The 26,637-nt window shown below is 57.2% G+C and overlaps 1 protein-coding gene across 5 annotated transcripts in view; it reads left to right on the forward strand.

The window, feature by feature from the left end:
* The window catches only part of BAIAP2 (BAR/IMD domain containing adaptor protein 2), an 80,878-nt gene that overhangs the window by 14,316 nt on the left and 39,925 nt on the right, over window positions 1–26,637 (forward strand). For all 5 annotated transcript variants that reach the window (XM_009252123.3, XM_024234722.3, XM_024234721.3 and 2 more), the window contains 2 exons: window positions 5,585–5,660; window positions 9,157–9,243. In XM_009252123.3, coding sequence (XP_009250398.1) covers window positions 5,585–5,660; window positions 9,157–9,243 — 163 coding nt within the window. The remainder of the gene's footprint in view (window positions 1–5,584; window positions 5,661–9,156; window positions 9,244–26,637) is intronic.

The raw sequence follows: 26,637 nt of genomic DNA on the forward strand, positions 1-26,637 counted from the left end.
GCACAGGTCTTAGAGTTTGAGGAGTGTGGTGGTTCCTCATGGTGTAGGATTTCTGTCCTGGCAGGGGGGGATTGGGTCACAGAACGTGGGCCCCTGGGGAGCTCTCTCTGTGCCTGTGGCCCCCCAGGAGTCTCTTAGTTTTGTTGTGGTCTTGAGGATGGCACAACATGTCCCTGAGCGCCCTCAGTGTGGACAGCTGGGCTTTAAACTCACTTGAGACCCACCGTGTGGGGGTGGCGCCTCTGAGGGCTTGAGGTTATTTTCTTGTGCAGTTTCTGCCTCCTGGCCTAGGTTTTTCTGGGGTTTTTTTGCACCCCTTGGTGTTGATAAGAAACAAGCTCCCTTCCCCTTTTAAAGCCCACAGACTTTTCCGATCTCCCCCCGCTCCTCTGCCCCAGCACTGTCAGGGCGTCTGGGCGTCTGAGCTCAGCTCCTTCCTGGTGGCATCCTACAAAACGATACACTCGCTCAGTGACTTGGAAAAGCCGTGTTGGTGTGGCTGAGAACAGAGTTCTTTCCACCTGGGGCCACCGCTGTTGATGTTCGTTCCAGAACAGCTGGAGCTGCCTGTCACTGGCTCCCCTGCCCCCACCCGGGGACCCCCAGGCACTGCAAAGCGCCTGTTAGCTATGGGCCCCTGGACCAGGACCTTGGCCTGGTTAGGGGAGCCGGAGGTGGAAGTGGAGGCGGGACTGGAGTGTATGCCCCACAGTGGGCTCTCCTCGGGCTGGGGACCTCCACACGGGCTCACTGGGTCAGGATGGCCCCTGCCTGCGTTCTAGGATAATGGGATGGACTGGTTCGGAGGCTCAGAGAGACGCCTGACTGGAGATGGTCTCCCAGCAGAGGGGCTGGGCTCTTCATGAGACACTGGGCTCCTCCTGTGGTTCCTGGGAGAGGGAGGAACCCGGAAGAGGGGTGGGTGACACCTACTGTGCATGCCTGAGGCAGGGCTCCACAGAAGGCCTCTCTGCTGGCCCAGCGGCTGGATGCGGGTGTAGGAGGAGGAACTGGCCGTCCCCCCTTACAATGTCGGCTCAGTGGAATGGATGCCCCTGCCATTGCCTTCGGGCCAGGACGGCGGCACCTGTGTGTGCCAGCTGCCACCCCTCTCTTGCAGATGGAGGCAGGGCTGTGCCCAGGTGGCCTGGTGGCTGTTCCCTGCCCGCTGTCTCCTGCATTCCTTCCATGTGAGCTCAGCTGCTGCACTAAGGAAGTGAAACCTTGGTGCTGCCCCGTCATGTGGTAGGCATGGCTGCCGTGCTGACCTGCCATGGTTGGCCCTGGGTGGCTCCTGGCCTGTTTCTCCTGCTGCTCAGGATGTTAGTGGAGCTCACAGGGCTCAGGTTGAGCCTCTTCCGCCCGGGGGCCTGTGGGGGTCATGGTCCTGGAGCCAAGCACGTGGGGCTCTTGTGAGCAAGGGGTCTGCTCTGGCATGCACCCTCCGTGGTAGTGTTTTCATACCTGTGTCACATAGGGTGAGAAACGTGCTTGATGCTGCAGCTCAGCACACACATGCACACAAATGTGTACATGCACACATGGACACACATGCATGTGTCTGTACGCAAACACGGGCACACAGATGTGTATGCAGACATGAGCACACGCACACTAGAACACTGGAGTTGGCCGCATCCTCCTCACTTGGCTGGTGCCCCCTTCTGCTTGATTTCATTACAAGAAACGCACATCCGGCAGCATTTCCCGACCGCCTTCACCGCCAGTCCTGGTCTGCATGGTCAGTTTGAACCAGGCTGCTGAGAGTGCACCAGGTCCCAGCATTCTCTCTGCCGGTATCTCTCAGGCGTCGTCTCTGGCTCACGTTCTCCTGGGCGCCAGACCCATCTCACCGCACTCCCTGTGTGGCCTCCCTGCCCCGGCTCCCAGGCGCTCCTGGGAGTTAAAGTGTCCAGGCTCCTGGTTCACTGCTAAGGGTTTAGCTCAGTGCTAACACTGCTGTGCTCCAGCATCCCCGTCCCTTTAGAACAGAGGCCTGTGCGGCACGTGCCTTTCTTCTCCAGCATCCCCGTCCCTTTAGAACAGAGGCCTGTGCGGCACGTGCCTTTCTTCTCCAGCATCCCCGTCCCTTTAGAACAGAGGCCTGTGCGGCACGTGCCTTTCTTCTCCAGCATCCCCGTCCCTTTAGAACAGAGGCCTGTGCGGCACGTGCCTTTCTTCTCCAGCATCCCCGTCCCTTTAGAACAGAGGCCTGTGTGGCACGTGCCTTTCTTCTCCAGCATCCCCGTCCCTTTAGAACAGAGGCCTGTGTGGCACGTGCCTTTCTTCTCCAGCATCCCCGTCCCTTTAGAACAGAGGCCTGTGTGGCACGTGCCTTTCTTCTCCAGCATCCCCGTCCCTTTAGAACAGAGGCCTGTGTGGCACGTGCCTTTCTTCTCCAGCATCCCCGTCCCTTTAGAACAGAGGCCTGTGTGGCACGTGCCTTTCTTCTCCAGCATCCCCGTCCCTTTAGAACAGAGGCCTGTGTGGCACGTGCCTTTCTTCTCCAGCATCCCCGTCCCTTTAGAACAGAGGCCTGTGTGGCACGTGCCTTTCTTCTCCAGCATCCCCGTCCCTTTAGAACAGAGGCCTGTGTGGCACGTGCCTTTCTTCTCCAGCATCCCCGTCCCTTTAGAACAGAGGCCTGTGTGGCACGTGCCTTTCTTCTCCAGCATCCCCGTCCCTTTAGAACAGAGGCCTGTGTGGCACGTGCCTTTCTTCTCCAGCATCCCCGTCCCTTTAGAACAGAGGCCTGTGTGGCACGTGCCTTTCTTCTCCAGCATCCCCGTCCCTTTAGAACAGAGGCCTGTGTGGCACGTGCCTTTCTTCTCCAGCATCCCCGTCCCTTTAGAACAGAGGCCTGTGTGGCACGTGCCTCTCTTCCCCTCTGACATCCCAGAGCCTCCGATGGGTCTCCCAGCATACGCCAGGGCCGTTGGCTAAAATCTAGTCTCCCCTGAGCAGCCAGAGGGATCTTCTCTTTTGTTTGTTTTGTTTTTTGTTTTTTGTTTTTTTTTTTTGAGACAGAGTCTCACTCTGTTGCCAGGCTGGAGTGCAGTGGCGCAATCTCAGCTCACCACAATTTCCGCCTCCCAGGTTCAAGCAATTCTCCTGCCTCAGGCTCCCAAGTAGCTGGGATTACAGGCGTCTGCCACCACGCCCGGCTTTTTGTATTTTTAGTAGAAATGGAGTTTCACCACGTTGGCCAGGATGGTCTCCATCTGACCTCATGATCCGCCTGCCTTGGCCTCCCAAAGCGTTGGGATTATGAGCGTGAGCCACTGTGTCCGGCCTGTTTTGTTTATTTATTTATTTATTTATTTATGATGGAGTCTCGCTCTGTCGCCCAGGCTGGAATGCAGTGGCATGATCTCAGCTCACTGCAAGTTCCGCCTCCTGGGTTCACACCATCCTTCTGCCTCAGCCTCCTGAGTAGCTGGGTTTACAGGTGCGTGCCGTCATACCCGGCTAATTTTTTTGTGTTTTTAGTAGAGACGGGGTTTCACCATGTTAGCCAGGATGCTCTCGATCTCCTGACCTTGTGATCCGCTCGCCTCGGCCTCGCAAAGTGCTGGGACTACAGGCATGAGCCACTGCGCCCGGCCTGTTTTACTTTTTTTAGAGACAGGGTCTCGCTCTGTCTGTCACCCAGGCTGGAGTGCAATGGCACAATCACAGTTCACTGCAGCTTTGACCTTCCAGGCTTAAGCAATCCTCCCGCCTCAGCCTCCTGAGTAGCTGGGACTACAGGCGTGCACCACCACACCCAGCTAATTTTTAAATTTTTTGTAGAGATGGGGTCTCACCATGTTGCCCAGGCTGGTCTTGAACGCTTGGGCTCAAGTGATCTTCCTGCCTCTGCCTCCCAAAATGCTGGGATTATACGTGCGAGCCACCGCATCTGACCCCAGCGGGATCTTTTAAGTGTAGTCCATCGCTCTGCTCAGACCCTCCTTAGCGTCATGCAGCCCGGCCTCAGGGGCTATCCCATTACCACACCCACCTCTTCCTCTTCCTGCCTCCCCTGGGCCCCTTCCACCCTCATGCCGGGTCCTCCTTTCCCAGGAACTCACCATGGGCCCTGCCTCGGGGCCTTTGCCCTGCTCTGGTCTGCCCACTGCTCTCTGGCATGGAAAGTGCTTCCCTGCCTGCCTTCCACGTCTCGCTGAGCACGCCTATCCCACTTCTGCGGAAGCGCTGGCCCTCCTAGTCCTGCCTTCCCTCAGGAGATGTTGGCTCTGTGAGAGCAGGACTTTGTGGCTGGGTCGTTGCTGCATCCCCCACCCCGTGCACATAGCCTCTGGGCTGGCACACAAAGGCGCCCTCACCCTTGCCGCATCCAGGAAGGAAGGAAGGAGCACCTGCCCTGGAACTTGGCCGGGTGGCGTTACCACCGGAGGGTCCAGTACAGGCAGGACTGAGGTGTACCCGGCCTGCTGTGAGCCCCGGTGTAGTGCAGAACTTGGGACCTCGTTCCCCAAGAACACACACCCTGGCCATACCTCAGGGCAGGGGATGGAACACTCGTCAAATAGTGGGTTTTCTGGAGGCAGGTCCCGTGGTGGGGAATGGCTTCATTGTCCCTAAATGCCCTTTCTATCTGTTCTCTTGGCTTCGGAGGCTGAGGCCAGGTGCTGGGAGAGGGGATGCGGGATGCAGTTGCCCTTCCCTCCCCACTCTCTAGCCCACAGGTTGGGGCTGGGTGGGTTGGGGCCCCACAGCCTCCTGCTTGTCTGCGACAGGGCTGGGCGGCTTCCCTTCCTGTGATCCTCAGGAAAGATCAGGATCACATCATAACAAATGACCGGAAGACATGGGAGGTGGCTGAGCCGGGGTTTCTGTTGGAGCTGCTCCCTGGGCCCTTGCTGGCGGGGGTTGGCTGTTGACAGTCAGTGTATGTTATGCTGGTAGAATTCTCATTTGGCTGTTGTTTGTGTGTGCCTGTTTTTATCCCTTGTAATTAAAACATTTATTTGGCCTTCGCAGTGAAAATCTAATTTCTTGAGTCTAAGAACTGCTGATCTTGGCACCGAGATGCCCGTCCGTCGGGCAAACAGACCCAGAGCCGTTGGATTATTCATAGCATGGCATTTGCAGATCAGGCTGCGATGGCACTAATCAGAACTGATGTTTGGTAATTGATGTGTTGAGTAGGATTTTAGTGGGAGGGGGGTGCCAGCATCGTTGAGCGATTGTGTATGGCCGGTGGGGGGCCCTTCTGGGCTGACTCAGCCGCGCCAATGGGAACGGCACCTCGGCAGCAGCGCATCTGAGCGCCAGTTGTATTCTGCCTGCTGCACCATGCAAATGCGCTCCTTCAGTCCACAAACACTCCTCTGCAGCAGGGTTTCTTCTTATCCCCATTGCACAGGTGTGAAAACCGAGGCTCAGGAAGGTCATTTTCCCAAGGACATTGATCAGGGGCATGGCCGAGATTTGAACTTGGGAAGCCCACCTTGAGCATTTGTGGTGTCGACCCCCGGGAGGGGTGCTTGCTCTGGGTTTTCTCCTCTGTGTTCAGACCCTTCGGAGTCACCAGGGTGACCTCTGCCAGTAATGCTGTTTCTTCTCTGCTTTCTTCCAGACCATCATGGAGCAGTTCAACCCTAGCCTCCGGAACTTCATCGCCATGGGGAAGAATTACGAGAAGGCACTGGCAGGTAGAACTGCGCCCGGGCCCCAAGGGGTGGGAGCTGCCTCCTGAGCTGGTAGAACTGCACCCAGGCCCCAAGGGGTGGGAGCTGCCTTCTGAGCTGGAAGATGGACTTGGGCACAGCCTGTGGGGCCTGGTCAGGAGCGAAAGGAGGTCTTTTGTTCCAGCAACAAAGCTGGACAGCGGCTCTGAGTGAAGGTGCAGCCCATGTACTCTGGACTGGGTCTGCTGTCACCGTGGCAGCACGCCCCTGCCTGTGTGGGCTGCTCTTGTCCTGTGGCATCTAGAGACGGGAGGGGTGTGGATGTCAGTCCCTCAGAATCACGTAGAAACTGTGGGATTAGGGCTGGGATGAAGCTGTTGGTAACTGCAGCAGCTTCGGGTTTGGGAGATGAGCAAACACCCTGCAGCTCCTTCTCACAAAGAGCCGGGACAGAGGGTGTGGGGGACTGGTGGCTGCAGGGACATTCCATTCTTCGCACTGTCTCCCTGAGAAGCTTCCCATCGCCCCCACCCCACCCAGGCGCTCCACTTTGGGGCCTTGGGTGCACCTGGGTCTTTCTGTCCTGGTGGGGAGTGGCTTCCTTGTCCCCAGATGCCCTTCTCACCTGCCCTGTTGGCCCCGCAGGTGCTCATGGCTGAGTCCTGGCACGGATGGGGACTTGCTGTTCTTAGGCAGTGACTCCCGGTCTCCCTGTACCCTCTACCGTGTCTGTCCCTGTAACTGCAGCATCTTCATGGGCAAAGTCCACGTCCCCAGCAGGGAGGAGATAGTGTGTTTTCTGGGACACGCGCTGCATCTCCGCCGGCCGCCCCCGGCTCCTCCACCGCTTCCTGGTGTCGCGGCACCTGTGGGTTGGCTGGAGTTGGTTGTCCAGTTTTGGTGCCAGGTTAGAGGTGGCAAGGAGGGGGCAGGAGTTGGTCAGCCCTTGTTCCTTTTTTACCACCTTTACTCCGTTGTCACCTGGGGAGAAAGCACCCCAACCGAGCATCTGGCAGAAGGCCTGTCCCTGACACTGCCCTCCTTCTCAGCTCCCCAGGTGGACCAGTTGTGCCCGCCTTCCACGTCTAGTGGGGGGTGGCCTTCATGTTTCCTTGTGGGAATGAACGGGACAGGGAGCTCCCTTAGGCCACCTCCTGTTTGCACCCGGCACCCTGCAGGGGCCCCCAGGGCTGCCCCAGGAGCAGCCTTGTTTCTCTCCACCCTGCTCCTCCTCTACATCCCTGGGCCCGGAGTTGCACCCGAGGGACCTGCTCATCAAAATTGTCTTAAAGAGCTGTCCTTCCTCCAGCGAAAGTCTACAGGGTGTTTTTTTTTTGTTTTTTTTTTTTTTTGAGACGGAGTATCACTCTGTCGCCCAGGCTGGAGTGCAGTGGCGCTATTTCGGCTCCCTGCAAGCTCCGCCTCCCGGATTCATGCCATTCTCCTGCCTCAGCCTCCCGAGTAGCTGGGACTACAGGCGCCTGCCACCACGCCCGGCTAATTTTTTGTATTTTTAGTAGAGATGGAGTTTCACCGTGTTAGCCAGGATGGTCTCGATCTCCTGACCTCATGATCCGACCGCCTCAGTCTCCTAAAGTGCTGGGATTACAGGCGTGAGCCACCGCGCCCGGCCGTCTGCAGGGTTTTAATGACAGTGGAGATACTTGGGCTGTGGCAGTGACCCCCGTCCCCCAGCCAGGAGCCTCTTGGATGAGGTGTAGTGGAAGTCGGCAGCAGAGCCTGTGACCGCTCTGAGGGTCGGCGTGGCCTCCTGGTGGAAGTTGCACCTGGTTTGCTTCCCTATGGTGCACCCCGGTTGTTGGGCAGCTTCATGGGGATCCAGGGAGAGCTGCCTTTGCCTCTGGCCTGAAATGTTGACACTGGAGAGAGGCTCCCGAATCAGAGTAGGAAGGCTGAGGCCCAGCTCGAGGTGGGTGCAGAGGGCTTCCAACCGTGGTGACCACATGATCTCCAGGCACAGCACACGATGTCCAGATTCTCCGGGCCCAGCTAAGTTCCGTGCCCTGTGAATGAGACCAGTTGTTCATCTCTTCCCAGCCGGGTCTGAATCTTGGGCATTACAATGGGAATTCAGAGTCCAGATGATCCCACCCCTGGAGATGGGGGCTGGTCTTGCACATTGCAGACTGACGATGGCTTCCTTTTTCCAGAGCCACTCGTCTGTAGGACACTTGGTGACCTCATCTACGGTAGAGTCTTTCGTAGCCCTCACGTGGCTCTCCGAGGTTTGGGTTTCTTCCCCGTCGTCCGCACACAGGGAAGTGGTGTGGATGCCGCTTTCAGTGGGTTGTGGTGGGGGCCGGGGCCTGTGTTCCCCTCCTCTGGGTGAGCAGGCACTTCAGCCCTTTGATGCCACCAAGGCGCGGGTTCCTTCCGGGCCTTTCCGCTCCTGTTTGGTTCCTCATGAGGGCAGCCGGGCTGAGTGCGGAGACTTGGAGCTTTACTTCCTCCTCCTGTTTTTCTCGTTGGCCTCGCAGGAATGAGCTCGGCAGTCCAGGCAGCACCGCCACCTTAGCCGCAGCCAGCTGCCCTGGAGTCACACTTCTGCTGTTGCGTTTTTCTTTTCTTTGAGGCAGCCCACCCCTCCCAGGCACAGGCCTTCATTCCTCTGCGGACGTGGTCTTGTGCCGCAGAACAAATTGTGTGCTTAATTGAAAAGTATATAAATAAAATTTGATAAAGTGCCCAGTTATAGGCCCCTAAGTGGGTTCTGTAGAAAACGGATTAGAAATTGTAATTACGCTGCTCTCCAGGGCCCTGCCCCGCCCTTTCTGCAGCCTGGAGGTCAGGGCGGGGCTCCCTGTCAGGTGGAGGAGTTTGCCAGGCACTCCCTGGAGTCCCTGAGGAGGAAGCCCGGGCTCTTCCAGGAGCCTGCTCCACCCCTGTGGCTGTGGAGGAGTTCAGCAGGCCCGGAGCCCTTCACACCCACTTCTGATTAGATCAGACTCTGCCTCTGAGATGCTGGGAGGCCCCTCAGGCGGCAGCAATACCAAGTGATGCCTTTAGCCTCCTTTGATCAGCTGTGACGGGCGTCCTGGTCTGAGACTGTGAAGCGATGGGAAATAGTTCTCCCACTCCAGGCTCAGCCTGGGGATCTGTGGGGAAATGGCTTCCTACTGCCCAGCTCTGCAGTTTCCTTGCCCAGGGTTGGTTCTTTGTCTCATGAAGTACAGTTAGTACAACACTCCCTCCCCCCGGCCCTGCCTGGTAGCACGTGATAGGGATCAGCACTCTGCAATTTGACTTGAATAGCTCAGGACCTCAACTGGTACGCTGTGTTCTTACCAGTCAAGGGAGCTGTCATGATTGGGGTGAAACAAGAAGATCAACAAGAGATGGGTTCTGTCCAACCCAGAAATCACAGCAAGTCGAGTATTCTCCCAGCTTGTCTGGGCAGGAGACAGGGTTGGCCTGTGCGTGCCAAGACTGCCGTGTTTTTGCTGGGGGTCTTGTCTGTCCCTCGTGGAGGAAATAACCGTTCCCTTTTCTTCTCTCTCAGGTGTGACGTATGCAGCCAAAGGCTACTTTGACGCCCTGGTGAAGATGGGGGAGCTGGCCAGCGAGAGCCAGGGCTCCAAAGAACTCGGTGAGACCCCGCCTGCCAGTCGCCTGATGCCTTCAGGCAGCTCTGGGGCCCTGTCCTGTGTCCAGCCGCTTTTTGATTTGGGATCAGGTTTTGCCTGTCAAATAGGAAAATATTTTAATGACAGTCACCCTGGGAGTTGCCTTGAGGGGCACACCCTGCTGAAAGTGGGCAGTGGGTCCCCGTCCCCTGAGGCGTGCAGCCTGTGGTGAGGACAGCAGGCAAACCCACGTTTAAAGGTGTTCCTGGTGTTCCCCGCAAATTGGAGCGGCTGACATGGGGGTCTGTGTGCTTGGATGATGGGATTAGATGGCGTGGGAATTCATTCCTGGTATTAAAATGAGTGAAAAAGGATGCAGGCCCACGTGTGGTGTGGCCCTGAGGAAGACACCCCAGCAGCGTGAGCAGGTGGATTTCCTGGCAGGCAGGTTATATTATCGTTGCTTTGTCTATGTTTAGCAAATTTTCTGTGATCGCTCCTATGACGTCTATGTCAAGGGACACAGGGTGAAACCTGGAAATTCAGGGCCCGCGTGGTGGTGCTGCAGGCGTGGTTTAGACGGAGTCCATGCTTCCACAGTCCCCTCACCTAGCAGGGTGGTGCTGAGGTTTCCTCTGCCCACCTGGGAGACCCCGGGCCGGCTGTGCCTGTACTCACTTGCTGCTCCCAGAGTGGGCTGTGGCCGGCAGAGCGGCCCTTGACGCACAAGGAAGCCTGAGTCGCTGGAAAAACCACTTGGATTCCTCTTCCCTCTGGTCACGGAGGACAGGTCGTGCTCGCTCTTGACCGTCTCCCCATGGCCGCTGATCTGGGAGGTGGTCTGCAGGTCTGGAGACCCTCGGATGGGGAAGAGTCAGTGTGACTGGCCCTGGTCCCTTCTTTCTACTTTTCTTCTCAGGGACTGATAGCCAGGGCCTCTGTCAGTCAAGGGGGCTGAGTCGGCAGGTAGTGGGTTGGGGGGGTCCTGGGTTGCCCTGTGTCACTTCCAGCTCCCAGAAGAGGCTCCGTCTCCCTAATGGTGAGGCTCTGGGGCTGGGACCCCAGGAACCCAGCTTTGCGTGTCCAGGCTCCGTTCTCTCCATTTCACTCACGACGTCCTGCGCCGGGGGGCAGACCTGCTGGCCACGCTTCGCAGCCCCCTGTGGACTCTCATCGGAGCCCACCCCCCCACCCCCACATGCTGTTGCCTTGGGCAGGCCCGCTGGGGTGTTTGCTGCAGGTCTGGTGATTCCTGGGCGGCTGAAGTTTCTTGAGGCACCGCTGTGCTGGCAGACTGGGGAGGAGAAGAGGAGGCACTCTGGGCGGGGTCCCCGGGCCTCCACAGACTCAGGCTGGAGGATGAGGTGTGAGATGCGTGGCGTTAGGGTGATGGAGGCCGAGACTCCAGTGCAACCAACAGCAGCCTGCCCTGGAGCTCCTGGGCCCTGGCCCAGGTCTTCAGGGTTAGAAGGGCAGAAGCAGTGGGTGTCTGTGAAAGGGTCATTTTCTTTTTCATTAGAGACAGGGTCTGGCTCTGTTGCCCAGGCTGGAATGCAGTAGAACTATTGTGGCTCACTGTGGCCTTGAACTCATGGGCTCAAGTAATCCTCCTGCCTCAGCCTCCCTAGTAGCTGGGACCACAGGCGTGCGCCACCATGCCCAGGTGATTTTTTATTTTTAATTTTTTGTAGAGATAAGGTCTTACTATGTTGCCCAGGCTGGTCGCGAGCTCCTGGGCTCAAGTGATCTTCCCACCTCAGCCTCCTAGACTGCTGGGATTATAGGCGTGAGCCACCACGCCTGGCTGAAAGAGGCATTGTCTTACCATAATTAGCCAGGTGTTGAGGAGATGAGCTAGAGGACCAGGTGCCTTCGCCCCTTGGTCACATGGGGGTCTGCCCGTGGGGAACTCCAGGCTCTTGTGGCCCACAGTGAGGGGTGGGTGGGTCCGAAACCGGTGGGTTCCAGAACTTCCTGTTGGCAGAATCCCTGGTGCAAGAAGGCACTGAGCCCACATGGGCACGAGGAGGAGGAGGGAAGCTTCAGGAGAGAGGGAGACGTGAGAGCTCTTACTTGGATCAGGGAGTGTCTGTTTACCTGTGGCCTTTTGGAATCTCTCCCCAGGCTCCTCCTGGAGCGTGGAGCCCCACTGTGTGCGTCTGCAGCCACATGCCAGCCTTGCTCTGGGAGTCAGGTTTTCTTCCTGGTAACAGCTTAATTGACAGAGTTCACATGCCATACAGTTACCCCATTAGAGTGTACAGTTCTGTGGCTTAGTGTATTTACAGTGTGCAACCATTGCCCCATCTACCTCCAAAGCATTTTTATCACCCCAAAGCGTTTTTAGCACCCCAAAAAGAAACCCCGTACCCATTAAGCAGTCCCTTCCTCATCCCCACGCTCCCAGCGCCTGGCAGCCACGCCACTGTGTCTGTCTCTCTGGACGGGCCCATTCTGGACATTTCATATAAATGGAGTCATACGGTGTGTGACCTTCTGTGTCTGACCCTTTTCTCTGAGCAGGTGTTTACCATCCATCTGTGCTATAGCCCGTGTCAGGGCCTCATTCCTGTTTGTGGCTGAACGATGACCCATTGCATGGGCGGACCCATTTCATTTATCTGGGGTTGCCGTCACCTTCCGGCAGCTGTGAGCCTGTTTTCATCTCTCCTGGGCACGCACCGAAACTGGAATTGCCGGGTCAGATGGCTGGGAGTTGAGTTTTTATGAAAGCAACACATCCTTGTTTAAAACAAAGTCAGCCACTTCCCACCCTCCTAGTGTGGCCAGGTCCCACTGCGCAGAGGCGGCTCCCTCGGCTGCGTGTCTAAGAGGGCAGGTTTATGCCATTCCTCCTCCTCCTCTTTCTCCTCCAACAGGGCCGGCCAGGTGCGGGGGCTCACGCCTGTAATCCTAGCACTTTGGGAGGCTGAGGCAGGTGGATTGCCTGAGCTCAGGAGTTCGAGACCAGCTTGGGCAACATGGTGAAACCCCCATCTCTACTAAAATACAAAAAATTAGCTGGGCGTGATGGCACGCGCCTGTAATCCCAGCTACTAGGGAGGCTGAGACAGGAGAATTGCTTGAACCTGGGAGGCGGAGGTTGCAGTGAGCCGAGATCGTGCCATTGTGCTCCAGCCTGGGAGACAGAGCGAGACTCCGTCCCAAAAAAAAAAAAAAGTTTAGACATCATCGAAAGGATTCTTATTACGGAAGATGTGGACTTAGCCTTTTTATGCTGTCACTTGCTCCACCCAGTATAATTATCACAATATTTGTTTAAACTCATGTACAGTGTTATCTGATGATATCAGTTCTTTTCATGGCTAAGGCAGATGGTGTATTATGATGACTGTTTGTACAACTTCATTGAGGTGTCTGAGTGTCCAGCGTGATGAGTTTTCACGTGTGTCCACCTGTGAAGCTGTGGCCACAATCACAACGGTGAACTTGTCCGTCTCACAGAGTCCTCAGGCCCTCCCTCCCCATCTCCAGGCAACCACTGATCCGCTTTCTGTCACTGTAATTTAGCATGCGTTTGCTGGAGTTTTACATACATGGAACATACGGCGTGTCTTCTTTTTTTGTCCAGCTTCCTCGGGTGTGCGTGGTTATTCTGAGCTGCCTTCCTGCTGCGCGCGTCAGGAATTTGTTGCATTTCATCGCTCGCAGGGTCCTGTTGTGCGAAGGTGCCACAGTTTGGCCGTACCCTCATCTGTTGATGGACACCTGGGTGTTTTTAGCTTGGGGCATTCCCAAATTTGCATTTCCTTAATTAACTGATGTTGTAGAGCGTCTTTTTGTGTTTTTGTTCGCCACTGATCTCTCTTGGTGAAGTGTGTGTTCGAATCTTCCCCCTTTGTTTCACTTGTCTTTTGTCTTATAACTTGAGTCCTCTGTATACTCTAGATGGAAGTCCCTTGCTAGGAATCTATTTTGCACATATTTGCTTCCAGTCTGGTGGGCCTTTCCTCTTTGTAATAGTGGTTTTCGTTTTTTTTTTTTGAGACTGAATCTCACTCTGTCACCCAGGCTGGAGTGCAGGGGTGCAATCTCAGCTCCCTGCAACCTTCACCTCCCAGGTTCATGCGATTCTCCTGCCTCAGCCTCCCAAGTAGCTGGCATTACAGGCACCGGCCACCACACCCGCCTAATTTTTGTATTTTTGTATTTTTAGTAGAGATGGGGTTTCACCATGTTGCCTAGGCTGCTCTCAAACTCCTGCCCTCAAGTGATCTGCCTGCCTCGGCCTCCCAAAGTGCTGGGATTACAGGCGTGAGCCACCGCACCCAGATCTGTAATAGTGTTTTCAGAACAAAAATACTTAATTTTAATGAAGTTCAATGGACTGATTTTTTTTTTTGGTATTACAGTTTTTTTGGTATTATAGTTCATGGATTTTTGTTATGACTCTGTGATATTTATTATGACGCCTTTGCTTTTCTGGAGTTAATAATGGCCTCGCTTCTTGGTTCGCTTCGTTTTCAACGCGCCGTCACAAATTTCTCCCCAAAGCCTCAGCCGCACCCTTGCACTGGCTTTGCTGTTGGCTGGGAGGTCAGTCTCTGTTTCTTCTCCTTTTGGAGCCTCCCTGCTCCCTCGTGGGCTGCTCGGCCGTGCAGAGGCAGCTTCTCCTTCTCCCGGGGCAGAGCCCCATGTTTTCTGGGTCCTGTGTCTTTACTGTTCCTGTATTACTCTCACCATTCGGGGAATTGTCTTTTTCTTTCCTTTTTTGAGTGGGTGAACGGGGAATGTGTTTGAGCCAGTGTGTGTCTGCCATTGTCTCTGCCTGGCGCTGGTGGCTTAGCTGGTTTGGAGTTTGCAGGTGGAAGATGCTCCGTGTTCAGAGTCTGAGGGCCTCACACCGTTCTCTTCCAGCTCCCACCGCTGCTGTGTTCAGGGCCATCTTGGTGCTGATTTTATGTGAGTGTTACTTCCCCCCCGCGCCCCCGCAAGCTCTGGAGATGTTTGTGCTGGGGTGTTATGAATTTCCTGACGATATCGTTCCTGTGGTGGCAGGTCCTGAGAGGCTCGTGAACAGCGTCACCCCATGATTAAGAGTGGTGTGCAGCCTCTAGGGGCCACAGGAGTGGGGACCTGAGCGAGGAGGACTGCAGGGGTTAAGAGGAGGGGTGAAGGAGAGGGGCAAAGGGTGTGTCCAAAGATGTGAGGTGGACAGAAACAAGAGGCTTTTGCAGAAATGTGAAAGGTCTGGAGCGTATGAGGGGGTGAGGCTGGGAGGGGAGGCAGGGCTTTGAGGAGCCCAAGGCCTTGTAGAGATTCCAGGCTTGGTGCCATAGGAAGATGGATTCGTGCAACCGGCCTTTCTCACTGTGTCTTAGGGTCCATCTGTGTTCTTGCCACACGCAGATACATTCATTTTCACTGCTGTAGAATATTCCATAAACGTGTAACAGTTTCTCTGTCCTCCTCGGTGAGCAGTTGAGTTACCCCTGGTGAGTTTTTCTAGATGAGCTCAAGGCCCGAGGGGCCTCGAGGCTGAGCTCTCCTGCGGGATGAATTCTGCAAGGCCCCGTGGGGTTGTGCTGCAGCCACTTGGGCAGTAAGTGAAGGAGGCGTTCGTCTCACTCACCAGGCCGGGGGCTCAGCAGTTGCTCTGGGAGTTTTTGCTTTCTGTGTTTGCAGGCTGTGTTATTAAGCGCGTGTGTGGGTGTGCCTTCCTGAGCTGAGCCCTATTATCATGAGGTGGCTTGCTCTGGCCCTGAACAGTCTTATTTTTGGTTCGTTTGGTTGGGTGTTGAGTTTGTTTCCTGTTCTTCCTCGTCAGCCCCGGGGATGTTGCTCATTTCTGGTCACCTTCTCCTCCAACTGTCCTTGCTGCCCCAGGATGGGAGGATGGAAGGTGCTGTCCCTGCTGTCTGGGAATGGGCCAGGCTCTCAGTGGGTGGAGCCCCTCCTGGGGAGGCAGAGCCCTGGTCTGTGCTGGGGTGGAGGTGCTCAGCTCAGACCAGCCCTTACTTGGCCGGGAGGTGGTTTTCAGTGATTTGGTCCTGACACCCAGCCGAGCAGGGCCCCAGCCTGTCCTCTCTCTGCTGGCCTCCCACCCGGGCCCCTCTGGGTGTGGTCTTGTGGCCGTATGAGGCCAGGGTTGCCAGGCAAGCAGTGATGCCAACTCTGGTTACCCTCCTTCCTCCTCTTCTCATTCCTTCCCCACTTTCATTCTTCCCACCTTTTCTTTCCCATGTGGCACCTGCTCTACTCACAGGGCAGTCTGCCTTTAGTCCTGTGGGTCTCTCTGTACCCGCAGCTCTGGCCCTGTAGCGCCCACAGCCAGGGAGGTGGCCTCGGGCTATGTAGCCCTCACGGGGAGGTCCTGTCTTCAGCCCTGTCAGGATGAAGAGGATTCGGCTGCACTGACTCCCGGCTAATCGCTGTGGATGATGCTGCCTGCTCCCCCTTTCCCTGCAGAGCCCTGAGCTCTGTTCTTCCTGGGAAGAGTGAGGGTCCTGGCAGCACCCCCTCACTGTAGCCAAGCGTGCTGCTCCAAGTGAGCCCCAGGTCTCCGGAGCTGGGAGCCAGCCTTGGCCTGCGTGAGCTTTCATGCTTCTGAACCAGAGCCTGGCCCAGGGGTGAAAGCCCAGAGAGTCTTTTTTTGCTTTAAATGAGCAGCTGGGGCTGCCCCTTTGTTCCCTCTCCTGGAATGAGGAGTGGCTGGGTCAGAGCCGGCCTTTGGTGCTGTGGGTCTTTCTGTACCTGCAGCTCTAGCCGCCTGGCTCACAGCTGGGGAGGCAGCCTTGGGCTTTGTGGCCTGCAGACCTCACAGAGGGAAGGGCCTCACGTCTTCAGTCAGAGGTTGTTTTTTCCCTGCAGTGAAAGAGTTTCTGCAGTTAACTCTCAGGGCTTTGCTTTGATATGGCAAGTGCTTAGTCAGGGAATGGAGTGGCAGCTCCAAGTTCCGGAAGCTTCTCACAGCCCTTCTAATCCCCTAGCCGGCAGCCACCCACACTTGGATGTCTGCTGGCTGACTGGTTTTCCAATCTCCGCCATGGTGCTTCTCCTTTCCAGCTCCGGCAGGCGTGATTCTGGGGCACATCCACCGCTCTCACAGCCCCTGACCCAGTGCCTGGGTTAGACTTTTCCCCGGGGCGTCTGCTCCTCATCCTCTTGGGCTTTGTGCTTGGGTTGACTGGCAGCTTGGGGAGATTGGAGTGGCCGGCTGGATCTGAGTCCTGTAGGCCAGTCCTGGCATGTGCAGACACTCAGTGTCCCTGGGGCCCAGGAGCAAGCCTGGCAGGTGACCCGAGGGAGGGCGGGCCCAGCCTGGTCACAGAAGCAGTGCTGTGTGCGTCCCGGCCCCCTGCAGGGGCCCAGGGTCCTGAGCTGAGAGCCTCGGGAATCTGGAGAATTTCCTAAGATGTGTGAGTGGCTCCTCCTCCTCTGTTTCAGGCACCTTCCTGGTGGCTGGCACCACCAGGGGCTGGTGTGGAGACCCAAGGGCGGAGGGCAGGGCAGGTGCTCGCCGTGCCGCTGGGCCGTGGGGGTGCCTGGGTGGACGTGGCACTGGTTCTTTCTGCGGGTGGAGGACAGCTGTCCAATCTGCCTCACCGACAGCTGTGGTTTGCAGTGCCCCGTGACTGCACTCCTGAGCACACCCCTCCACCCCCTTGCTGCTGACAGCCGCCTATGGCCCAGGCCCTCTCGCTCCCCCACCCGAGGCTGGGGCGCACAGAGCTGGGCTGAGCCTGGGTCTATGCTGGCCAACGGGGGAGGCAGATGGGAGGAGCAGGCCAAAGTCCCAGTGACCTAGGGTCCTGGTACAGCGTGTACACCTGGGCAGGTGGCTCTAGCACTGTGTGCCAGAACCGTCTGTATGAAAAGAGGGTCACGTAGCTGCCCTTTGGCCTGGCTTTGCAGGGAGGCTAAGGTCGAATCACCCTGTAGAGAGTTGTCTGCTCTTGAGGACGGTGCCCTGTCTTCAGTGAGAGGGGCTGTCATTGCAGTGAGCGGGGCTACAGCCCTCCCCGGGAGAGAACACTGCACTTCCTTTGTGTGGTCAGACCCGCATGTCCAGCCTGCCTCTGTCTTGTGTGGTCAGACCCGCATGTCCAGCCTGTCTGTCTGGGGCCCTGAGCCTGTTGTGTTTCTTGTCCGACTGCTCCGTGGCCCTGCCACGGAACACCTGAGCCAGGCTGTTTTGCTCAGCCCTTGCCCATCTCTGGAGGCCTCTGGTGTGTTTTGTCCTTTGAAGAGGCCGCTGTGTACCCGCTGGTGCCCACAGCATGCTTGTTTGTGATCACAGGGCATGTGTGTACCTGCTGGGCGCACTGGGCCTGTGCTCTGCCAGCTGCCCGGCATCCCCAGGTGCCCGGGAGAGTGGCAGGAGCTCCCTGTTGGGCCAGCCTCAGAATGAGGATGTTAGCTGGCAGGCGGCATTGTCCCTGCCTAAAACTGTGGGCTGGATTCACTGAGTCACTGAATTAAGGTGTGGCCTGGAAACTTCCCATAGCTGTTGGCTGCAGTGCACACCTCGTTGCCCAGAGTGAGGCAGGTGTTCTGAATGCCCGCCTGGGAACACTGGGGCCTGGGGCCCCCACGGGTCAGGTGCCCCTCCTGTCCCCTCAGGTGTCAGCCTCTCTCTTAGAGGCACTGAGTGGCTCCCTCCGTGTGTGCGGCATCTCTGCATCTCTGAAACGTGGGGGCCTGTGCAGAAGGGAAGGTCCTTGGTCATGTGAACCCCAAGGGGACTTTGGGGCTGTCCCCAGTGGCTCCCGTTGGCCAAAGTGGTTTGGAAGCACCATCTCGTGTCACTCACCTGGTAGGGCCTCCTGCTCTCTGTGAGGCCAGGCTGTGTCACGGCCCCTCTGGGCTCAGGCGGCTCCATGCACAGTGCACCCAGGGGCCCATGTGTCCCAGCCTCCTCCTGCAGGTGGAGGCTGCAGCCTCCCTTTGGACCAGTGACTGTGACAGCAGGGCCTCGCCTTGTAAGCTGCCAAGTCTTCCTGATAGACACCATTTGGAGGCCTTCATTAGATCAACCTTACATCCCCGAGGGGGCCTGACACTGAGGTCCCTGGTTGGTCATGGGCCTCCAGCACAGCGGCGCCTGCAGATGAGGGAAGCGAGACGCCCCTGGCCCAAGCCCAGCCTGGGGGCTCCCCTTCCAGAGCCCAACCCCTTGCTCCAACCTGCCTGTACCTCCCCTCCCCACCCACACTATTCCTCCCTCCCTACAGTAGGACATGGGCAGGGGTGCTCCAGAGACAGCCACCTGAAGAAGCCACCAGGATGCTTGGGAAGGACACTGCCCTAGGCCCCGCCTCCCGCCCCGTGGGGATCTTTCAGGCCCCCACCGCCTATTCGCAGAGGCACGTGCTCCTGCTTAACTCTGTGGGGACCCTCCAGCACCTGAGCAGGGGAAGGGAGCGGGGGGGGGCCTCGTGGTAGGCGGGTGGAGGGCCTTGTTCCCCTCTGGCTGTGGCTGCGGGTGGCCCAGCCCCGCCCGCCTGCCAACAGCTTTGCGGTGCAGGCTGAGCTCTGCGGGGAGATTAGCAGCCGTCCTGATTGGATTGGCCGTGTTGCAGCAGTGGCAGCCAAGCGTGGGCCCCTGGTCTGGCTGCTCGTGGTTTGATCCTGAGCCGTTTCCTGCTGGTGATCAGTAGCTCCGAGCGTCACCCACAGAGGTGCTGCTGGAGTCTCACTCAGCGAGAGGCTCTGAGGCCCGGCCAGGGGACCTGAACAGGCAGCAGAGGTGACCAGGGTCTTTGGAGATGCACTTGTTGTACCCAGGAAGATTGGAGGGTTTTTTGTTGTTGTTGTCGTTTTTTCCCCCTTTTTGGAGACAGAGTCTCACTTTGTCACTCAGGCTGGAGTGTGGTGGCGCAGTCATACATAGCTCATTGCAGCCTCCTGGGTTCAAGCGATCCTCCCACCTCAGCTTCTGAGTAGCCAGGACTACGGGTGTGTGCTGTCGTGCCTGTATACTTTTTAAACTTTTTGTAGAGACAAGATCTTGCTTTATTGCCCAGGCCGGTCTCGAACTCCTGGACTCAAGTGATCCTCCTATCTCGGCCTCCCAAAGTGCTGGGATTACAGGCGTGAGCCACCATGCCCGGCCAGAGGTTGGTTTTGAAAGGCAAATTTGCCCATGAAGAAAGGAGCAGGCTCTGCTCCAAGCTGTGGCCTGGGTCTGCTCTCCACACGGAGCGGACGTCCGGCAGCCTCCGGGCTGGGCATTGAATGTGCTCTGCCAGGCAACCTTGGTCACCTGTGGCCAAAAGGGAGGTGGAAATGTGGAAAGAAACCCCTCTGCCCCATCAGACCTTAAACCTCCTTGCGGACACTGGGCAGAGGAGGAGGCAAAAGGTGCTTTGGAGGGAGGAGAGAGGCACAGGGAGGGTTGCTGCAGAGGGGTTCCCAGTGGACGCGGGGGCAGGAGAAGGCCCCGGCATGCCTGTCCCCCTGCAGCTGTGGGAGCTGGGCTTGGCCAGGTCGCTCAACCTGTGGGGAGAAGGTGTCAGGTCAGCTCAGCCCCCGCAGAGCCTCATCTCCACTCCTGTGTGTCACGTAGGGGTCCTCTGCAGCCTCCACTCCAGCCACCCCGGGTGGATGGCCGCTGACCCTGGAGCCCCCGCCTGCCTGGGTCGCTGGGAGTGTGTGAGCGGATTTGGCGCCAGAGGCCCGGGCAGGCCTGAGAGCCCTTGATCCCAGTGTGATGGTGCGTTGCTGGTCCAGGGCCCATCCCTGGAGCCAGTGGGTTGGAGTGGTGGCTCAGGACAGTGGAGGTGGGTGACGGAAGGCAGCCTCGGCCTCTGCTCTTCCTCCACCCCCTTGTCCAAGATCTGAATGCTGACCCAGCCTTGACACCAAGGTGGCTCTTTGGACTTGCTTGGTTTCAGAACTGCGTGTGGGGAAGCAGCGTCAGCTACCGTCATCACCATGGCAACACAGACATTGATTTTTTTCCCGTCGGTTACTCCCTGGCCACATTCCGTTTTTGCCTTTTTTATAGGTGGGAGAAGAACTCTGCTTCTCCCAAGGAGAAGCTGGTGGCTGGAGGGCAGCAGAGAGAAGGGGCGGGATTGGGAGTCACCCCCGAGGTGTCATCCTTGGGCTCTGGGTCAGCACTGGATCTGGTCCCCTGGCCCCTGTGGGGGCTCTGATAGCAAGATGTCCTGTCAGCCCCCTGGCCATCTGTCCTTCCGCGTGATGAGTGCGCTCTGTTTGAGCCCTGCCCGGGTGGGTGGTGATGAGCTCTCAAGGTGCCTTTGGGCTCTAGAAGCCACCAGGATAATTGAGAGTTGTGGATAGCTACTTCAGAAGGCTCTGGAAGGTGATGCATGCTCACAGCCAGCTTGGGGCAGCTGACCTCTCGCACAGAGCCCATCTTCCACTAGCAGAGAAAAGAGAAGAGTTCTAGTGCATCCGGAAGCAACAGAAATACCCAGGAAACGAGTGTTTCTGTGCTATCAGTGTCCACGGGCCAAAAAGAGCACCCTGACTGCTCGGTAGCAGCGCCCATCACGTCCCTGAGCCTCTGTTTGAGGGACTCAAGTCCAGCTCCCGGAAGACTCAGGGCGAGGGTCAGATGCCTTCTCTGCACTCTCCCGCGCCGCTACGAGCCGTTCTGGCTCACATTCTGCCATCCGAGCTCTGTCCAGGAGGCAGTCGAGAATTGGAGCAGTTCCTACGCCAAGTAGGGCCTTGTGGGTGGCCGGTCCCCTCCTCCAGCATGGCACACACAGGCACCGGAGCATGCAGGTCTGTGCCTCTGCAGAGTCTGGGGCATCTTGTTCCATTTCCTTGCTGCCTCTTCCATCTCTTCCGTGATCATCCCCACCCCTCCCCCTCTGCTTCCGGCCTCCCCGGCCTTCCCAGTCTCCTGGGCCAGCATCGTGGTGGTGCTGGTCCTGTTGCTCCTCCTTCGAGCGCCCAGGTAGGGCTGGGGTTCCCTGCGGGCTGTGGCTGCCGTGCTCTCACCAGCTGGCTCCAGCCCTCAGAAGTTTGGGGAGGGTGGGCTCGGTCACCTGCATTCCACCTGCCCAAGGGCTGCCACTCCCTTTTCCCAAATGGCTGGAGTGCCCCAGGGCAGAGTTGGGAGACTTCGCAGGCTCCACCTCGGTCCATAACAATGTTCCTTGATTCCCTCCGGCCTCCTGCTCCTTCTCCGCCTCCTGCGCAGCCTGGCCTGACCCATGTAATCAGAGAACAAGAGGGGCTCTCCTCGGTGTACCTGTGTCCGTGCCTCGTGGCCGCCTGAGCACTTCTCAGGGTCCAGTGGAAAACTCTCCTGCCCTGTTTGACGCCCACACTCGTCAGTTTCACCTTAGTGCCAAGGGCAGACGATCTGCTCTGGGCCCCACTTGGGCCACAGCCTCGCAGCCGTCTCCGCGTCCACACCCTGACCTGGCATTTCCTGAATTCTTGGCCCCTGTCCGAGAAGGAGGCTGCCCTCCTGGGAGAGCTCTGGCTGGTGCTGACCCAAGTCCGTGGGGTCTTCAACCTTTGCAGACACCTGCGCCCAGAGGCCACTCCTCCCATTCTGAGCACAGGCGGGCGGACGCTGTCTGGCAGGCTCTGCCTTTCTTTTATTTTTCCTGACCTCTTCACCCAGCATCCTCTGCTTGGAGGTGGGTGTATGAGAAGGGGCCATTGGTGTCAGAGTGGGGCTGTCTGCTGAGCAGGTGAATGCACCCCCAGTCCTTGCTCTGGGGCTGGGCTGTCCCATGGGCCTCACGGACCTCGTTGTCTGTGGTCATGAGCCTGCATCTTACTGATTTAATCCCGGGTGCCGGGTACGAACATGCACACTTCCCTGATGAGAAAATGGCATCTGACCTGGGGCCCCTTCCCACAGCCCTGGGTATTGGGTGCCTGTCACCTCCAGGACAACCCCCAGCCAGCAGACAGGTGGCAGGTGGAGGGTACCTGCACTGGGGCCCTGGTGGCCCCAGTGGGTTGAGGCTCTCTTTGTAGGTGGCGTGGGGCCTTCTGTTCGCATGACCCTCCAGTGGCGCGTCCCCATGCCAGGGCTCAGCACCCCTGCTCCTCAGAGATCGAAGCCTCCTTCTCGGACCTTCCCCACCACTGTGGTCCCAGCCTCCTGTGCAGTCTCTTGGTTACCCAGGAGTTTAGAACTTTTACCACCTGGGGTGCCTTTCAGATACTCTGACCTCTTGGTTTGTAGGAGCACCAGGCTGGGGTGGGGAGGTGGAGGCTGTGCTGCTCCCCTCACCCTGTGCTCAGCTGGGGCCTCCAGCCTTCTTCATGGGAGCCGTCACCAAACTGGTCTTGGGCCGTGCTTTGGTAGAAATGATCTTTTAACTGACTAAGCGGAGTGTTAACTGAAATCATCATGAAATGCTGTTTATGCACCATTTTGGATTCGGAGTCAAGCATTCGGGGACCCTTGGGCAGGGTCTGAGCTGCTGTTTGCCCTCACAGATGAGGACGAGGGTCTGCACAGATCTGCCTCCAACCCCAGCATGAGAGCATCTGAGGCCCAGGCTCCCCACTCCCCCAGTCTTTTTCACTGTCTCTGAGATTCACGCTCTCTCTCAGGTTCTTGTCACTCACAGACTATAAGAATACGTTGTATTTTCTGGAGTAAAAAAAGGCACAAATCTTTAAAATGTCACTGTTGTGAAAGCTGAAGTGTGAGGGGCTCTTCTAGGTTAAAGGACTAAAGATGCCCAGCGCCCCAGAGGAAGGGTGAGAGTCCTCCAGGAGCTGGCAGGCGCCAGTTCCTCGTCGCTCACGGTTAAGCCCGTGTATGACTTATTTGTCTCAAGTGCTTATGGAGCAGTCTTCCAATAGGTAGAATGCTGATTTGTTTTCGTAAAATGAGAGAGACTAAAGCCACGTGCCAACCCAACGCAACGGGACCCTTGATGAGACCCTGGATCAGGAAGGAGCTTGTCAATGGCATCGTCGGGCCATTCGGGAGCATGGTGTGTGCTGTTGATTAGAAGAGGATGCGTCTGTGGTAACCTTCCTGTGTGTCAGAATGGAGGCGCGATGATGAGGCAGAGAAGCTCCTTGCTCTTAGGACACAGCTGGAGTATTGGGGACAGAGGCAGCATCACATTGTCTGATGTCTGCAGTTGAGTCTCAAGGGGCTGAAAAAAGGTGCCTGTGTGTCTGTGTGCATGCACGGATACGTGTGTGTGTGCACTGGTACATGTGAGTGCTGGTGTGTGTGCGTGCACGGATACGTGTGAGTGCCAGTGTGTGTGTATGCACGGATACGTGTGAGTGTGCGTGCACTGGTACATGTGAGTGCCGGTGTGTGTGCATGCACGTATACGTGTGAGTGTGTGTGCACTGGTACATGTGAGTGCTGGTGTGTGTGCATGCACGGATACGTGTGAGTGTGTGTGCACTGGGACATGTGAGTGCCGGTGTGTTTGCGTGCACGTATACGTGTGCATGCATGGATGTGTGTATGTTTGTATGCATGGATACAGGTGAGTGCCAGTGTGTGTGCATGCACGGATACATGTTAATGTCTGTGTCTGTGCATGCACAGATGCGTGCGAGATGCCTGTGTCTGTGTGTGCACGGATGCGTGCGAGATGCCTGTGTCTGTGCGTGCACGGATGCGTGCGAGATGCCTGTGTCTGCGTGCACGGATGCGTGCGAGTTTCCTGTGTGTGTGCACGTGCACGGATGCGTGCGAGTTTCCTGTGTGTGTGCGTGCACAGATGCGTGAGTGCCTGTGTGTGTGCGTGCACGGATGCGTGAGTGCCTGTGTGTGTGCGTGCATGGATGCGTGAGTGCCTGTGTGTGTGTGCACGGATGCGTGCCTGTGTGTGTGCGTGCACGGATGCGTGAGTGCCTGTGTGTGTGCGTGCACGGATGCGTGAGTGCCTGTGTGTCTGCGTGCACGGATGCGTTGAGTGCCCATGTGTCTGTGTGTGTGCACGGATGTGTTGAGTGCCTCTGTGTCTGCATGCACAGATGCGTGTGAGTGCCTGTGTGTGTGCGTGCACAGATGTGTGAGTGCGTGTGTGTGTGCATGCACGGATGCGTGAGTGCCTGTGTGTCTGCGTGCACAGATGCATTGAGTGCCTGTGTGTCTCTGTGCATACACGGATGCGTTGAGTGCCCGTGTGTCTGTGTGCGTGCACGGATGCGTTGAGTGCCCGTGTGTCTGTGTGCGTGCACGGATGCGTTGAGTGCCTTTGTGTCTGCGTGCACAGATGCGTGTGAGTGCCTGTGTGTGTGCATGCATGGATGCGTAAGTGCCCGTGTGTCTGTGTGCATGCACGGATATGTGTAAGTGCCCGTGTGTCTGTGTGCATGCACGGATGCGTAAGTGCCCGTGTGTCTGTGTGCATGCACGGATATGTGTGAGTGCCTGTGTGTGTGCATGCATGGATGCGTAAGTGCCCGTGTGTCTGTGTGCATGCACGGATATGTGTGAGTGCCTGTGTGTGTGCATGCATGGATGCGTAAGTGCCCGTGTGTCTGTGTGCGTGCACGGATATGTGTGAGTGCCTGTGTGTGTGCATGCATGGATGCGTAAGTGCCCGTGTGTCTGTGTGCGTGCACGGATATGTGTGAGTGCCTGTGTGTGTGCATGCATGGATGCATAAGTGCCCGTGTGTCTGCATGCACGGATATGTATGAGTGCCCGTGTGTCTGTGTGCGTGCACGGATATGTGTGAGTGCCTGTGTGTGTGCATGCATGGATGCGTAAATGCCCGTGTGTCTGTGTGCATGCACGGATATGTGTGAGTGCCCGTGTGTCTGTGTGCGTGCACGGATATGTGTGAGTGCCTGTGTGTGTGCATGCATGGATGCGTAAGTGCCCGTGTGTCTGTGTGCATGCACGGATATGTGTGAGTGCCTGTGGGTGTACCTGTACATCACAGAAAGAGTGGTAAAGCGATTGTGGCAAAGTGCACGGCCAGGGAACCTCGGCGAAGTGAATGAGTGTTTGCTCTACTATCCCTGCAACTTCTCTCCAGGTTGGAAAGGTTGGGCTGGCAAGAGAATAATGTAGTTCTGTTTTCTAAACCACAGGGAAGAATGGGCTTGGCAAAGCCATGACTGACAGTGCTTTCTGTCTCCTTCACCTTCCCACTGTATTGAGCCAGAGCCATTCGTGGGAACCCCTGGATGCGGTTGTGAAGCCAGCCTCGGCTCAGCTCACCCACAGAGCTGTTTCCAGCCACATTTGCATTCCGGCTGTGCCCACATTTGGCATTGGGGGAAACTTCCTGGTGCCTGTGATTTCAAGCCGGCGGCCGGGTCTGTGCCTGTGCTGGGTCTGGGGCATCTTGTGGCACTTCCTTGCTGCCCTCTCTCTTCCGGGACCACCCTCACCTCCCTCCTCATCCCTTCCCCTCTGCTTTCGGCCTCCCTGGCCCTCCCAGTCTCCTGGGCTCAGCAGATGACCACCCAGGGCATCCCCGGTTCGGCTTCAATCTTTGAATCGTGTGAAGCGATCGGGAGGAGCTTGGCGGTCGCCTCAAGTGGGCTCCCTTCCGGTGGGCTGCTTGCCTGCTGTGCCGTCTTCAGGGATGAGCGGTTAATCCTTCTCGTTCATCTGCTCACTAGACGTGGCTGTGTCAGAGCAGTGCCTGCCTCCTTGTGGCCCTAGCCTTGTGGGGAGCTCCTGTGAGAGCGTCGTGAGTGACCCTCTCCGAGGACCCTACCTCCACCCGTCCACCTGCCCTCCTTGCCTTTAACCCTTTCAGTGCTATGCGTATCACCACACTCCCTCTGTGTCCTTCTCTCCCAGGTAGGGGCCACTTAGAACACTATGGCAGCCTTTGGTGGGCCTCAAGTCCTGCTCCTCCCCTCCATGGGCACATTGGGGCTGCCAGTACTGCCCAGCCTTTGCACTGGCCAGCCACGGGCTCCATATGAGGCCAGCTGGGCACTGCCACCTCTCTCCTGGCACGGAGGTGTTCTGCCAGGGTCTGTGTATACTTTTGAGGGTCTGCTGGGAATTTTTTTTTTTTTTTTTTTTTTTTTGTAGTGATGAATAAAATGCATAAGGCGGAGAAGCAGAAGTGACTGCACCCGGGTGTTCCCTCTTGCTAGTAATCCTGAGGTTTGGCAGAAGCCAGCTGCTGCTGGGGTCAGGGGGCAGCGAGGCAGAGGCTCCCCAGAGTACAGCCTGAGAGGCCTGGCTGCTTGGCTGGGGGGAGTGCTGAGTCTCAGGTCCTGCCGGGAGGCACAGTCCTTCCAGAATCAATCCCTGTTACCATCTGCAGCTTAACTCATCTTAAGCTTAACCATCTGCAGCTTAACTCATTCTTGCTTTATCTTCCCTGTGGACCAGGTCTAGCCTGGGGAAGAGAGGAGATGGCAGGTGGACACCTGGGAGGGGCTCACTGAGATCCGCCTCTCCATCAAGGGAGGCCCTGTCTAGGTTGTGGAGGATGCTTGAGAGAGCCCTGACGTTTTGACCTCCCAAAAGGTCAAGGGCGCTGGCAGCGGGTGAGACG

Source organism: Pongo abelii, chromosome 19, assembly GCF_028885655.2.
Source record: "Pongo abelii isolate AG06213 chromosome 19, NHGRI_mPonAbe1-v2.0_pri, whole genome shotgun sequence".
In the NCBI taxonomy this organism is placed as follows: Eukaryota; Metazoa; Chordata; class Mammalia; order Primates; family Hominidae; genus Pongo; species Pongo abelii.